General features: G+C 43.9%; 1 protein-coding gene across 1 annotated transcript in view; it reads left to right on the forward strand.

The window, feature by feature from the left end:
• The window catches only part of LOC141134662 (interleukin-1 beta-like), a 37,617-nt gene extending 22,534 nt beyond the window's left edge, over positions 1-15,083 (forward strand). Inside the window, exons 4-5 of the mRNA XM_073624105.1 lie at positions 109-227; positions 14,445-15,083. Coding sequence (XP_073480206.1) covers positions 109-227; positions 14,445-14,816 — 491 coding nt within the window. The 3' untranslated portion in view covers positions 14,817-15,083. The remainder of the gene's footprint in view (positions 1-108; positions 228-14,444) is intronic.
• The last annotated feature ends 464 nt before the right edge of the window (positions 15,084-15,547 follow it).

The following is a 15,547-nucleotide window of genomic DNA, read 5'->3' on the forward strand; positions in this document are numbered from 1 at the left end:
TGCTCACAGTAGCAAATGTTTCAAAGTAATTGCAGATACTAATATATAGATCATATATAGATCATAAAGAATTTAACATTTTTGTGCATTTGTTTTTTACATATTTAGCAAGATTTGTAATTACAAAGTATAGTACAGAATCCGATACAGACAAAGTGCCAGTTACTTTGAAAATCAATGGAACAAACCTTTACCTCTCCTGCAGTAATGGAGAACTGATACTAGAGGTGAGTCTTAACAGCCTTTTCTATCCATGGATACAGATGATTGCATGTTCCAACTGCCAAACAATCTGCTTTCTTAAAGTGAAACTGAACTCAAAAAGTGAAAATGTGCTATGTTATAAAGAACATATTGAAAAAGTAATTGTGCCTAAACACTATCCTAAAAAAAATGTACCGTATCGGCGTATAACACGCACTTTTTTCCCCTTAAAATCGGGAAAATCGTGGGTGCGTGTTATACGCCGATCCCCGCTGATTGTGAGGGGAGAGGAACGAGTGTACTCTGCTAGGCTCGGCTCCTCCATTGGACCTGTGTTATGTCCATCATAGGAGCCGGGCCAAGGGGCGGGACTGGGCTGAGAGGAGCTGGGATACACAGGACATTCGGCTCTGTGTATCTTGGCGGCGCCAATTTTAAACAACCACACTGGCAAGGTTGCAAATGACACTGGGCAAGATTGCAATGACACTGACAAGGCTGTAAATGACACTGGGCAAGGCTGCAATGACACTGACAAGGCTGCAAATGACACTGGGCAAGGCTGCAATGACACTGGGCAAGGCTGCAATGACACTGACAAGACTGCAAATGACACTGACAAGACTGCAAATGACACTGGGCAAGGCTGCAGATGGACACTGGTCATTCTGCAATGATGGACAAGGCTGCAGATGGACACTGATAAGGCTGCATTAATGGGCATTTAAATGTAAGTTTTTTTCCCTTAAACATTCCTCCTAAAAGTTTTTTTCCTTAAAATTCTCTCCTAAACTTGGGGTGCTGGTTATACGCCGATAAATACGGTACTTAAAATTCCCAATGAAAAATAGCAGTGCACCTTCTAGTATGTGAGTGTGCCTAGGCACGCCTGTTCATACAGCCTCATAGCTGTATATCTTCATTATGAGATCTAAGGCACTGCTGCTTCTGACTGCTAGTCTCAGAAGCTTTGGGGTGGGATTTGGTTAAAGCAGAACTCCGGACAATTTTTTTCCAGGTCTTTGTTGCTGATCTCCTACCTATACCAGCTTTGCCATCCATGTTCTTCTGAGCTCTGTAGTTCCTCTGTAATAGGCTGCTGAACTACTTGCTGAAAAACTGTTATTGCCTGCTGACATCCTGTTTGTAAGACCACTGGCTGCTATCCCTCTCCTGAGCTCAGCCAGCGGTCTGGCACGCCCCGTTGTAGTCCTCTGAAAGAGCAGGGAGGAAGCAGATATACTGTGGGCGGAAGGGGTCTCCCAGCCCCCGCTCTGTGCCGCCCATGGATGGGGTGTCCTCCTTCTCCTCTCTCCTCCCTCCTCCCTGCCAGCAATCCACCTCTCCACTGTCCCCGCCTGCTATCTCCGTGCAGAGCGGGGATTATTATTAGAAATTACTTGTATGACACAGCGGGGATGTCCGCTGTGTCAGGTATAGTATATCAGAACACGAACGCTGATGTCCTGCCTTCCTCCGGTATTGGCACAGTGCGCTGTCAGTCATAATACTGGAGGAAGGCGGGACATCAGCGCTCGGTGTTCTGATATACTATACCTGACACCAGGGGCGGACTGATAACTCATGGGGCCCCCGGGCAATAGGAGATTATGGGGCCCCCGGGCAATAGGAGATTATGGGGCCCCCAGGCAATCAGAGATTATGGGGCCACACAGTATACACACACACAGTATACAATCACACAGTATACACATACATATATACACAGTATACACAGACAGATGTAAAAAAAAACACAGATTTATACATACTGTCCCTGGTTTTACTCAGGCTGGCAACCCTGATGGGGCCCCCTAGTGACCCAGGGCCCTCGGGCAGTGCCCGAATGGCTCAATGGTCAGTCCGCCCCTGCCTGACACAGCAGACATCCCCTCTGTGTCATACAAGCGATTTCTAATAATAATCCCCGCTCTGCACTGGTGCTCCCTGACAAGCTGCACTGGTGGGACAGACATGCTGCACTTGTGGTCCCTGACATTCGACACTGGTGGTGGTCACTGGCATTTGGCACTGGTGGTGGTCCCTGACATTCGACACTGGTGGTGGTCCCTGGTATTTGGCACTGGTGGTTGTCCCTGGCATTCAGCACTGGTGGTGGTCCCTGACATTCGGCACTGGTGGTGGTCCCTGTCATTCGGCTCTGGTGGTCCCTGACATTCAGCACTGGTGGTGGTCCCTGACATTTGGCTCTGGTGGTCCCTGACATTCGGCACTGGTGGTGGTCCCTGACATTTGGCTCTGGTGGTCCCTGGCATTCAGCACTGGTGGTGGTCCCTGACATTCGGAACTGGTGGTGTTCCCTGACATTCGGCACTGGTGGTGGTCCCTGACATTTGGCTCTGGTGGTTCCCTAACATTCAGCACTGGTGGTGGTCCCTGACATTTGGCTCTGGTGGTCCCTGGCATTCGGCACTGGTGGTGGTCCCTTACATTTGGCTCTGGTGGTGGTCAATGACATTTGGCTCTGGTGGTGGTGGTCCCTGACATTCGGCACTGGTGGTGGTCCCTGACATTCGGCACTGGTGGTGGTCCCTGACATTCGGTACTGGTGGTGGTCCCTGACATTTGGCTCTGGTGGTCCCTGACATTCGGCACTGGTGGTGGTCCCTGACATTTGGCACTGGTGGTGGTCCCTGACATTTGGCACTGGTGGTGGTCCCTGACATTCGGCACTGGTGGTGGTCCTTGACATTTGGCTCTGGTGGTCCCTGACATTTGGCACTGGTGTGGTCCCTGACATTTGGCACTGGTGTGGTCGCTGACATTTGGCTCTGGTGGTCCCCTATCATTCGGCACTGGTGGTGGTCCCTGACATTTGGCTATGGTGGTCCCTGACATTCGGCACTGGTTGTGGTCCCTGACATTTGGCTCTGGTGGTCCCTGGCATTCGGCACTGGTCCCTGGCATTCGGCACTGGTGGTGGTCCCTGACATTCGGCACTGGTGGTGTTCCCTGACATTCGGCACTGGTGGTGGTCCCTGACATTCGGCACTGGTGGTGTTCCCTGACATTCGGCACTGGTGGTGGTCCCTGACATTTGGCTCTGGTGGTTCCCTAACATTCGGCACTGGTAGTGGTCCCTGACATTTGGCTCTGGTGGTCCCTGGCATTCGGCACTGGTGGTGGTCCCTGACATTTGGCTCTGGTGGTGGTCCCTGACATTTGGCTCTGGTGGTGGTGGTCCCTGACATTCGGCACTGGTGGTCCCTGACATTCGGCTCTGGTGGTGGTCCCTGACATTCGGCACTGGTGGTCCCTGACATTCGGCTTTGGTGATCCCTGACATTTGGCTCTGGTGGACACTGACATGGAGCACTGGTTTGCATTTATAAGGCTGCTACCCTTAATACCGTGTGTTATGTATGGCTTGCTGGCTGCAGAATGAGGGGTGTGATTTATGTTGTAGCAGGCGAGTTCACATTTACATGTACAAGCCTTGTGTACCTCCCACATTCACTCACATCCCAAGGATTCATGGGAAATGTAGGCTGATTACAGTTTAGAGAGGGAGAAGAAGATACGATGCAATCACTGTTCTAACACCTCCTCCCTGCCAGAATACAGGCTGCATTTTTTGAATCATAGAGCTGACTTCCTGAAAATGTAATCATTTAGGAGACATATCTCCTAAACGGTAAGAAATTTCACAAATGTAATAACTGTTTAGTGTTTTGTATTGGGGGGAGAGGGTGTACTAATGGGGGATTTTTTGAAAATCCCGGAGTTCTGCTTTAAGTCAATCTGCTGCTCATTATTCTCCTTGCTGGAGGCTCTGACATGAGGAAGCAAAGCCCTGTCTCTTCTCTTTTCAATAGATTTTTATTTATTTTTTCTAAAGTAAGAAATACAAGGGTATGGACAAATGGTAAGTCGAACGTAGCTCAAACTATCATATAAGGGAAATGGGAGTACAACATAAAATTATTCATATATGTTATGGAGACCATTCTTATTCAGCCAGGCTCAAAGATAGGGTAACTCTCAGGTATACCATCAGGTGGACTACTTTTGACCAAGTGCCCCCATTATAAGAGCATATAAAGACACTTGGTTAAGGAGAGTAATAAAGCAATCAAGGAAGAATCTTCAACAGAAAGAGTCAGTAGTCCGTTTATATACATCCGATGCGTTGCTGCCTTAGTCTCGAGTTCCCTTCAGAATGTTTCAACACAACCTGATAGAAAACAACAGAACCCCCCCATTCTTGGGGAATAATGAGATATGCTTCCTACTCAGGGAGGTAGTTGGAAAAGGTAAAAGCAGAAAAAAAGGGTAAAGAAGGCAGGAAAAGAAAAGGAATGGGTAAGATTAATTAGAAAGATGTCACAACGAAGGTTGTAAATATTGTATCCATGATGTCCAGGTGCTCTTAAAACATCACTGTTTGTCATGAAACACACTGGCGATTTTTTCTAGTGCACCATTAACCAATTAAGTTTGCTTTTAGATACATTATTATCTACTATGGGGCTTTTTCAGGATGTATCTCAGTTTTTTGCTGCCAGAAACATACAGAAACTGTTTACAGGTTGATTTAAGAGTGCCGTAAGTGGGATTTTGACCACATTTATCATAGTAACTTTGGGACAAGTCTACCATCTACCTGTGAAACATAGTTCTCATCTGACCGCATCCTCAAAAACATAACAGAGAGGAGTCAGGGTACATCTTGGACAGTTTGTGTACCAGTGTGACCGAATTTTAAAGTTTGCTTCCATAAAGTTGACATTAAGTATGTCCTTATAAATCCTAGAAACCTATGTAGCACTGACCCCCTAAGGACCTGCTGATGATTGATTGGGCCTGCAGTCTGCCTCTCAACCCCAGATAATGGCTCAACCCCCTTGGCACAACTGTATAGCAATGTTAATGTAAGTCCCAATGGTAAAGAGAAACACAGTAATAACACACTGTACTGTATATTTACAGTCACATCTGGTCTTCATCACTCCACCAGCTGTAGTAATAGAGTCTCACACAAATTGTAAATTAACCACATAAACAGTTTACTGAAAGAAACTTGTTTAACACATTAGAAACAGGGGTAATTCCAATATAAAGAATGAAAGTAACAACAATCAAGGTGTATGTGAAAACCAAAACTCAATGGTCACCTGAGGAGTATATGCAGACAGACAAAAGAGTGGGACTTGTGCTCAATATGATAAAGCCCTGATATTGAGCACCTTCCCACTCCAACCTCAGAGAACCCACCAAACCTGCAGCAAAATATTAAGTACAATGCAGCAGTGAAATACAGTACATTTGTCCATATCATGTACTCAAGGGCTCCCCCTAGATTGCAATACACTGTTCACGCTGCAAACCCAAAGTTGTGATGTTGTATAGAAAATGACAAAGTCTCTTGTCTTCTTCCTCTTCAGCTAGCTTAATTATTTTAGACTGCAGTGTTTGTAAATCTGGGTAAGAAACAAGTAGATAGCAAATTATAATGGAAAGGACGTGCTGGTAACTGAGGGTTTGCACATAGAAGACACCTGTAGAACTTCTTCTTTAATAAGGGTTGTAACTCAATATTAACTTTGCAGTACAGGGGAAAACAACCCTGAAGTTCCACTATACACAGTCTATGTCTAAGTGAAATCACTTCTGTGGGACTACAGATCCCAGCAACAGTCTGGAACTAGTTTAAACAGCAACAGTGCACTATATTGATTAAGGCAAGTGCCCGCTCACCACACCAGGTCCAGATGCTTGCAAGGCTCTTCTCCTGGTATCTCAGTCCGATCCAAGCTGGCGTCGTCACACCTACTGATGGCTGATGTAACTGTAATGCAGGAATCCTTTAGAAATCTTGGATTCTCTGGTCCATCTGCACACTGGTCCAGCTGACTGTGCTCTGGAGCTCCTCAGAGGCCAAACAATATCGCTCCGCGCCTTCAAGGCCGCAGTCTGTCCATCACACGCAGACTTCCCTGCAGGCAGGATTTCAATGGCGTCCCAAGAGGCTGGAAACATGCCATGCCTGTCCCTTTTATCTGCCTACCCAGCAGGCTGTTCTGTGACTTGGGCTTGTGGGTAGGTGAACTGGGCATTGTGGGTCAGTAGTTTGCAGACTGAGATTTAGCACGAGTCACTTCCTCATTCACTACATCTCCCACAATGCATTGGAGCGTGGCTTTGCAGAAGCCAAACAAAAGTCTTAATAGCATTAAATAGAAAGGACACTTGAGGGAGCCAAACTCTCACTTAAAGAATATCACATTATTTACATAGTAACTTAGGTGGCAAAAACCTCTGCGTTACACCTATTTATTCCAATCCTTGTCATTGATCTTGATAGCATCTTTTCCCAGGCTACCTTATAAGATGATTTAGCAAAGTTACTAGCAGTTTATATAAAGCAGAGATGCCACGACGCTGGGAAGTCCTTTGCGAACATCAGTTTTCATAAAGGGTATGCACCACAATGTCATTAGTACTTCTCTGCAGTGATCTTAAATAATGTAGAATTTGTTGTAGTCTGAACATCTTAGTCAGTGGCATCTTTAACTAACCAGTTAAGTAATCATCGGACAGATGCCCTTTCGATCTATTAAAGGAGTGCAGCCAAAGCTCCTCTGGCTGTAATTCTCCTGTGGATCACAGGAGTGCAGTCCTTTCTGCACTCCTGTGACCCATTTTCAGCTGCTGAAGCCCGCTGTGGGCTGATGTCACAGAACCAGCCCAGGCTGGGGAAAGATCGCAACCATATGGTCGGGATCCACCTACATGCCTGGACTGGCACTCGGCTCATGCCTGGACAGGCACTCGGCTGCATCCACCCAGGTAAGTATCATTCTAAAAAAAAAACCCATACTTCTCTTTTAAATGAAAGCTTTGCCTCTTCGGAGATGGCCACCTCCACCCAGGGACAAAATGCAGGACAATACATTGTAAGTCAGTAAAAGAAAAAAATATCAGCTGCATGGAGATTACAGGAATACTGGTGACTATTCTGTTGCCATCTACCAGTTTATTTTGGGAAAGATTCCTCTTTAGGGCTACTTGCACTTGAAATAAAAATTGCGAAGAAGCTAGGGGGTAAAGAGGATGGATCGCTCAGTGCAACACAGGAGAAAACTGATGGAATTCCCCGCTGTAATTTAGGTCTCCAGTTCTACCATTAGGGTTTCATACTTGAGAGTAGGGATGAGCCGAACACCCCCTGGTTCGGTTCGCAGCAGAACTTGCGAACAGGCAAAAAATTTGTTCGAACACGCGAACACCGTTAAAGTCTATGGGACACGGACATGAATAATCAAAAGTGCTCATTTTAAAGGCTTATATGCAAGTTATTGCCATAAAAAGTGTTTGGGGACCTGGGTCCTGCCCCAGGGGACATGTATCAATGCAAAAAGAAGTTTTAAAAACGGCAATTTTTTCAGATGCAGTGGTTTTTAAAAATGCTTAAAGTGGAACAATAAAAGTGTAATATTCCTTTAAATTTCGTACCTGGGGGGTGTCTATAGTATGCCTGTAAAGGGGTGCATGTTTCCCGTGTTTTGAACAGTCTAACAGCAAAATGACATTTCAAAGGAAAAAAAGTCATTTAAAACTACTCGCAGCTATTAATAAATTGCCGGTCCGACAATACACATAAAAATTAATTGATAAAAACGGCATGGGATTTCCCCACAGGGGAACCCCGAACCATAATAAAAAAAAATGTGTGGGGGTCCCCCTAAATTCCATACCAGGCCCTTCAGGTCTGGTATGGATTTTAAGGGGAACCCCGCGCCAAAATAAAAAAAAATTGCATGGGGTCCCCCCAAAAATCCATACCAGACCCTTATCCGAGCACGCAACCTGACAGGCCACAGGAAAAGAGGGGGGACGAGAGAGCGCCCCCCCTCCTGAGCTGTACCAGGTCACATGCCCTCAACATTGGGAGGGTGCTTTGATGTAGCCCCCCCAAAGCACCTTGTCCCCATGTTGATGGGGAGAAGGACCTCATCCCCACAACCCTTGGTCGGTGGTTGTGGGGGTCTGCGGGCAGGGGGATTATCGGAACCTGGAAGCCCCCTTTAGCAAGGGGACCCCCAGATCCCGCCCCCTCTGTGTGAATTGGTAATGGGGTACAAATGTACCCCTACCATTTCACAAAAAAAGTGTCAGAAAGGGTAAAAAACACAAGAGACGGTTTTTGACAAGTCCTTTATTAATTTCTTCTTCTTTCATCTTCTTTCTTCTGGTCTTCCTTCGGTGTTCTTCTTCCTCCATCTTCTTCTTCCTCCATCTTCTTCTTCCTCCGCTCTTCTCATCCCGCATCTTTCTCCAGGCTTCTTCTCCACTTCGTCCGACCACAAAATTATAGAAGGGAGCGCCAGACCAAAACTGAATGAAAGAGTCCAAGATCATTTTAAATGTTGGTAAAAAAAAAAAGTGATATACAGTCCCTGGGTGACAAAAATGCCAGAGATTTTACATCTTAGCACACAGGAGCCACTAAGCAACTGTGCATGAAGCCTAAAGACAGGATTCCTACACTAACCTTCATGAAAATAACAGCTGGTGATGCTGATATAAAGGTTCATTGTTTGGGCGCATTGTGTTATGGGGTGACAACGCTCTTCCCCCTGTCTCCCAAATGAGTCCCACAATATCCTGCCAGTAAATCACCATCAAAGGAATCTTAACGCTAGTGTGCTGATGCCCAGGCATTTTCCACTGTTGTCACTATAAAAGAAAAAATAAAAGACCTGCAAAAAACAATTGCAGCCAGCAAAAATTAGGAAATATGCCCTATGAAAAAACATATGCAGCCTATTATCACTGTAGTGATTGTGGACTGATACAGGTTGTATAAAGGCTGCAAGACGTCAGCAGCATTAAAATGTAACAAAGAATGAAAAAAGGGTAAAAAGATATCCCTTAAACTTTTTGAGATGTTAACGAGGGACACCTATTAGCAAAAGTATGTAGGCATAGGACACCCCCCCTGCCACATCCCCTTAAAGCAGAATTTTAAAAAAGTACTTTTTTTTTTTTACCACAGCCAGTATTACTTTATAATGGGTTTTGACATTTACAAATGCAGTATTTTAGAAATTAGATGAACAGTTTAGCACTGGGAAACACTTTTTGAAAGTTAAATAGTGCATTTTATATATAACTATATAGATCAGACCAAAATGAGGGACAAATAAGGAGGAAAGAGGGACAGAGGGACTTTGTTCCAAATCAGGGACAGTCCCTCGAAATCAGGGACAGTTGGGAGCTATGGTTCTGTACTATTCTGGGTGAACCTGGATATTTCAAGGGGCCCCTCCAGGGGTGAGCACAACATATTCAATCACATGAAAAGCTTATTCCTGTTTACTTATTTAATGAGCACATGACTGGGTTTCCAACGTGAACAGGAATGTGCTAGTCATGCAATTAGATAACTGAAGTTAAAGTGGATGAAAACCTAATGTCATCCTTTCTAAACTACTGCCATGGGGGTTATCTATAAGGATATACATGTCTCCTGCATGTATCTTTACCTGTCAAATGTCTCCCCTCTGTCTGTTATGAGACCCGAAACACTGCAGATTCTGTGGGTGGGTCTGTTGTCTGGAGCTCGGTGGGTGGAGTCGTGATGTCAGTAGACTCCCCGCCCACCTCTACACTCCCCTTGTCAATATGCATTTTCTCCTGTGTATTTCTTACACTGAACTTCTGCTATGATCTCTAACATCCAGTGAAAAGACAGGAAAATAACCACATGACTTCAGCATGACAAATCATGCTGAGGCGTGGAACAGCCAATCCTTGCAGAGCTGCTGAAGAAAGGAGTGGGAAGAATTTAAAAAATAATGCATGTCTTAGGCTAGTGCACGAGATATGTAAATCACCTGTCACTCACAGCAAGGGGGAGGATTTGACAAAGTTTTTCTCAGTTTGTCAAGATTTATCTCACTGAACAATAAAATAGGATTGCTCAGAGCTGGATTAACTCTGTGTGGCAAGACTGGGCTCAAATGATAGGAAATCTTATACTCTACAGCAGGGATATGCAATTAGTGGACCTCCAGCTGTTGCAAAACTACAAGTCCCATCATGCCTCTGCCTCTGGGTGTCATGGTTGTGGCTGTCAGAGTCTTGCTATGCCTCATGAGAGTTGTAGTTCTGCAACAGCTGGAGGTCCGCTAATTGCATATCCCTGCTCTACAGTATGATATAAAAAAAAAAAAAAATTCGGGTTTATATCCACTTTAATACTCACACAATTTTTTAGGTAAAAATTCTCAAATCCATTAGTAAATCTGCCTCCCGGCCTCCAACTCCAGGAAGATATAAAAGGCACAAGTTGATGTAGCTCATTATTCATGAATACAATATCAAATGTATTCAATTTATTGCAGGCAGTGTAAGTACCTGAAGTTGACAGTGGTTCCATTTTCTTGCAGTCTACTGCACAGTCCGTCCAGCAGAGTTCAGAGAGGAGGAGATAAAAGCAGCACAAGGAGACAGTTATGTGTGCTACAATCAGGGCTTTTTTTCAGCGGGAACACAGGGAAACGCATTGCCAGAACCTCCTGCACTGAATGTATATGCCAAGGGTGCTGGGATATGCTGAGGGATCTATTGATGTTGGCTGCTGGGGACACTATTGGCACTAGGGAGATCTATTGTTGCTGGGGAGCTCTATTGCTGCTGGTGATAGATCTATTGTTTCTGGGGAGTCAATTTTGATTGGAGGTAGGGGTCTATTGTTGCTGGCTGCTGGAGAGTCTGTTTATGCTGGTTACTGGGAGATCTGTTATTGCTGGGGTGAATCTATTGTTGCTGGGGGATCTAATGTTGCTGTGAGAGTTCTATTGTTGCTGGTTGCAGGGGACTTATTTTACTGCCTCTCATTAGCAAATTCAACACAAGTTACTTTGCACGAAAAAAGAATACTTTTCTGTATTCCCTAGGTAAAGAGTGGAATCAAAAGGCGGTGCTCAGAGGTGGGTAGGGGCGGAGAAAAGGGGGTGACTGGGAAAGAGGGTGACTGGGAGTACCTGCACCTATTCTCTGAGGAAAAAAAGCCCTGGCTACAATGCAAGGAGCCATGTTGATAGGAGAAAAAAGCATAATGACTATGATAAGATCATGAGTGTGCTGCTTCTTTTGTCACTGTCCAGTCGCAGTACGAGGGTGGGAAGAGGTGTCCTGTAAATCAAAGTGAAACTGCAGCAGATTAAAAAAAGATCAGATCCACTCTTCTGCTAAACAAGACTGTGCAGTGGGGTAGAATTCTGTAATGCATTGTATTTTATCTGTGTATTTAGCTGTTTGCCTGGATTTCAGCTTTAAGTGTTTGAAAACTGGTCTGAGCTGTTTGCAACATCTTCCTAGGCAGGAAAGCTGACAATCTGTTGTAGTCGTATGACAAATCAGAATATACCATGATTTCCAGTCCCCACTTATAACATTATTTTCTGAAAAATGGAATATCTCCTACAACTTTGAGACTCAAACCTCATTATTACTTTTCACAAAACTGTGTTAAAGTGGTAGTAAACTCGGTTACACCACTTGTACCTACAGGTAAACAGCGGCTCCCGCACACATGCCCGGGGGTGATGTCATCACGCCTCCGGCCACTCATGTAGCCAGAGGCCGTGAACCCAGAAGGAGGACCAGGGGAAGATGTCAGCCCTCTCAGCTGTGACAGCACAACGCTGGAGGGCTTCGTTCTAAGGTAAGTTTCTAATATTGTGCTAGTATGCGATGCATACTAGCACATTATGACATTGCTTTTTTTAAGTTACTCTTTTTTTAACCAACTGCTGTTTACTACCTCTTTAACCACTTAAGGATCGCCCACCGCATATATAGGGTGGCCCTATTGCACGAAATGACGTACCCGTATGTCATTTTGTGCACGAGACACTGCGGCCTGGTCATTAAGGGGGTAAATCCTTCTGGGGCTGAAGTGGTTAAGGTAGAATTCCAGAAAAGACCTAACTAGTCTTAAAATGCTCCCCCCCTCCCCCAACACCTATTCTGACTACCCTCTGTAAGTACCCTCTGTCACCCAGTGGCAGTTGCAAGGTAAAGGAGAGAGTGCTGACAACGGATGGGCCAACGGAGCCTATGGGTGACGTCACCACACTCAGGCATAACCAGCCATTTACAGGCATTCTCTCCTCCCCCCTGCAGTCACAGCTGGCTGACATGGGGAGATCATGTGACTGGAACGGAGTGGCCTAAAAATAGGTAAGTATATAGATCTTTCTTACACAAATTAGTCAGAATAGATGTTAGGAGGGGGAGGGAGCATTTTAAAACTAGTTAGGTTTTGCCTAAAAATTCTAAGTTGCCTGAAAGTCTAAGTTGTGTTTATTATTTTACCTTGGCAGAAATATATATAATCTTTTAAAAGGGTTAGGAAAGGCTGCGCTAGAGAAATGACAGAGAGGGGAGCAACACATGCAAGAGTATAGAAGATTCTCTATATATATAAGTGCAGCGCTACACCCAATTTTTTATATATCTGTATATCACAAACACAAAATTCAACTATGATTGTGAAGTGACAAATCGAATTTCTCATGCAATATTACACAAAAAAATATAATGTGAATTAAATAAATAAATAATAAAATAATAAATAATAAAATAATAAAATCAGTCCCACGTGCTGAAATATATACATATATATATAACACTTTCGCTTATAACTTGGGGAAGTATCTCCAGTGGTACACTCCGCTCCTCCTACGCCACTCAAGAAGTGCTTTCACATTAAGACCCAGTTCACACTGCTGCGATGCGGGAACCCTGCAAATCCACTGTGGGTTTCCCGCATCGCACCCGACTCGCATGCCAGTTCACACTGCCATAAGCGAACTGCGGGGAGTGTCAATACATTGTTAATGACACCCCCATTTCAGCTCGCATATTGCACTGCGAACTGTCAGTTTGGACATGAATCGGATCGCATAGGTGTGAACACCCATGCGATCTGATTCTGGTGCAGACCAAAAAAAGGGTCCTGTGCGAGTTTACTCCAAATGCGATTTCAGCCATACTATCTGTATGGCTGAAATCGCATTGCATGGACATCGCATGTGATTTGCACTGCAGTGTGAATCACATGCGATCTCGCACCACGCAGCAGTGTAAACCAGCCCTAAAAACATGACCTGCACATTACAGAGGTCATTTAAAGCCTTTTTCTCCTCCCTGTTTTTCAGATATCTCAGTATCCACTTCCTCACAGTCACTCAAGGCAAGCAAAGGCATACTTCATAGTGTTTTACTGTTTAAATAATCACTTTTATCAAAAACTCTTTAAAACACACTCACATTTGTCAGTGCACCATCTCCTAAGTGCACCCTGGTAAATCACAATGTTAAACAAGCATCACTGTTTGATATACAGCTTGTATCAGCACATAATCCTGCAATTCCTGCTACTTCCTGGCCCGTGCGCAATGACGTCACCAAGCCTGTCCAACGTACTTTGTCATGGTCACGTGTCTTCATCAGGGAATTTGGAATAAGTAATTGATCCATCTTTTTATAGTCCATCATTCAATAAAAAAATTACCCTGACACCATTTTGTTGAAGATCTCCCTATACACCGTGCACTTATTCCTCCATTCGTCAGATATTTTATAGCTGCATAATATTCCTTAATTATATTACCCTAATTTTATAACTAAATCTAAACATAAAAAAATCTATCTATATCAGTCTATAAATTATTAATGGGGAACCTCTCCTGCAACAGGGAAGGGAGCAACACATGCAGGAGCAAAGAGAGAACAGGGCCCAGAGCCATAGAGTAGTGGAAAGGGCAGCAGTTGGCTGGAATGGGGACAGGAACAGGGACCATTCAGGTGGATCATTGATCATTGGGAGAGCAATAACTGAAAGTACAGACCCAGAGCAAGGGCCACGAAGTAGGAGAAGTGGATGGAGATTTGGGGGTTTCAGGCACATAGAAGAACATATACAAGGTAAGATGGCATGTAGGTACTAGAGCAGATATAGGTGATGGGACTGCATGTGATGGACAGGCAAGCACATCTATAGCACATTCTTTGAGTGAAACACATTTCACAGTGCAGTGTTTCACAGACAGTGAAATTTCTGGAAGAGGTGAGATTAGGTTCTTGATATGTGTCTTTGAGATTAGTAGTTTAGTAGTTAGCATTGTAGTTAATGCTAGTAGAATAATTCATTCTCCATTGTCTTAACACATATTGCCTTCTCTCTTTATACATACTACGACCAGAACAATGATGAAAACCTTGACACAATACAAGGCCCAACAAAAAGATTTCTGTTTTTACGAACAAGAAGCTTAAACCATGTTACGTTTGAGTCAGTTATGTCCCAGAAAATGTACATCTGCACCAACAGCAGTGGACCATCTCCAGTAAATATGTCAAAAGATTCGGATCCCAAAAAGATCGTCGGTTTTACAATTGATGCAGAAGTAGTTGGCATATTTGTTATGGTTGGAAATAATCGATTTTCTCTGCGTATACCAAAGGAGACACTGAAACGCTTACAAGAATATAACCAACTGATGGCAGAAATACTTATGAAAGGTTTACTTACAGACCGCTATGGAATTCTGTTTGTTGATAGACTGGACATTTAAACATAATTGCACTGCTTTATTAAATCTGTGAGGAAAGCAGCTAAATCAACAAACCATGAACCATCAAATTTAGACGATTTCTCATCTTTATGGACAGATCTGTGAAGAATAAAGTTTTTCTTAATTCTGTTTTTATATTCTACTATATATTATATTTTATATAAGTACTTTTTTTAATCAAGAAACAATAAGGTTATGCTATAACTAAATCAAATAGCTCATTTTTCATCCTTATGTATGTAATAAAACTACAACTATAACATGTAACTATGGCCTTAGAAACTCATGCAACTGCTATGGGACTCTGCACTGGAGCCCAGCACTATCGACCTACATAATATTATGTATAGGTAGCAATAGCATTTGCAAATATATTTGGACACATTAAATGTATATTAAAGTGGAAGTCCACCCCGACAAGTTAAATTCTCACCCTGCAATCATTAATGTGAGCTACGTTCAGCCTTGTGTCTCAAAATGAAAAACTCCCAGCTTTTCTACCTTTATTTTGCAGAATCCAGTGCCGTCACATGACTTCAGTTCTACGTCCTTCTGAGACTAAAATCAGCCAGTGGGTGTGGTTACTGAAAGCTAGTGACATCACTTCCTGGGACGGACATTGTTCCTGAGTAGCCAGTGGATGGGAGGAGCTAATCATAAGTTCCTAAAATAAGATACCAATTGTGCACAATAGTATATATAATATAGTATATAATTGTTATCACATACTA

The sequence above is a fragment of the Aquarana catesbeiana genome, linkage group LG03, assembly GCF_042186555.1.
Source record: "Aquarana catesbeiana isolate 2022-GZ linkage group LG03, ASM4218655v1, whole genome shotgun sequence".
Lineage (NCBI taxonomy): Eukaryota > Metazoa > Chordata > Amphibia > Anura > Ranidae > Aquarana > Aquarana catesbeiana.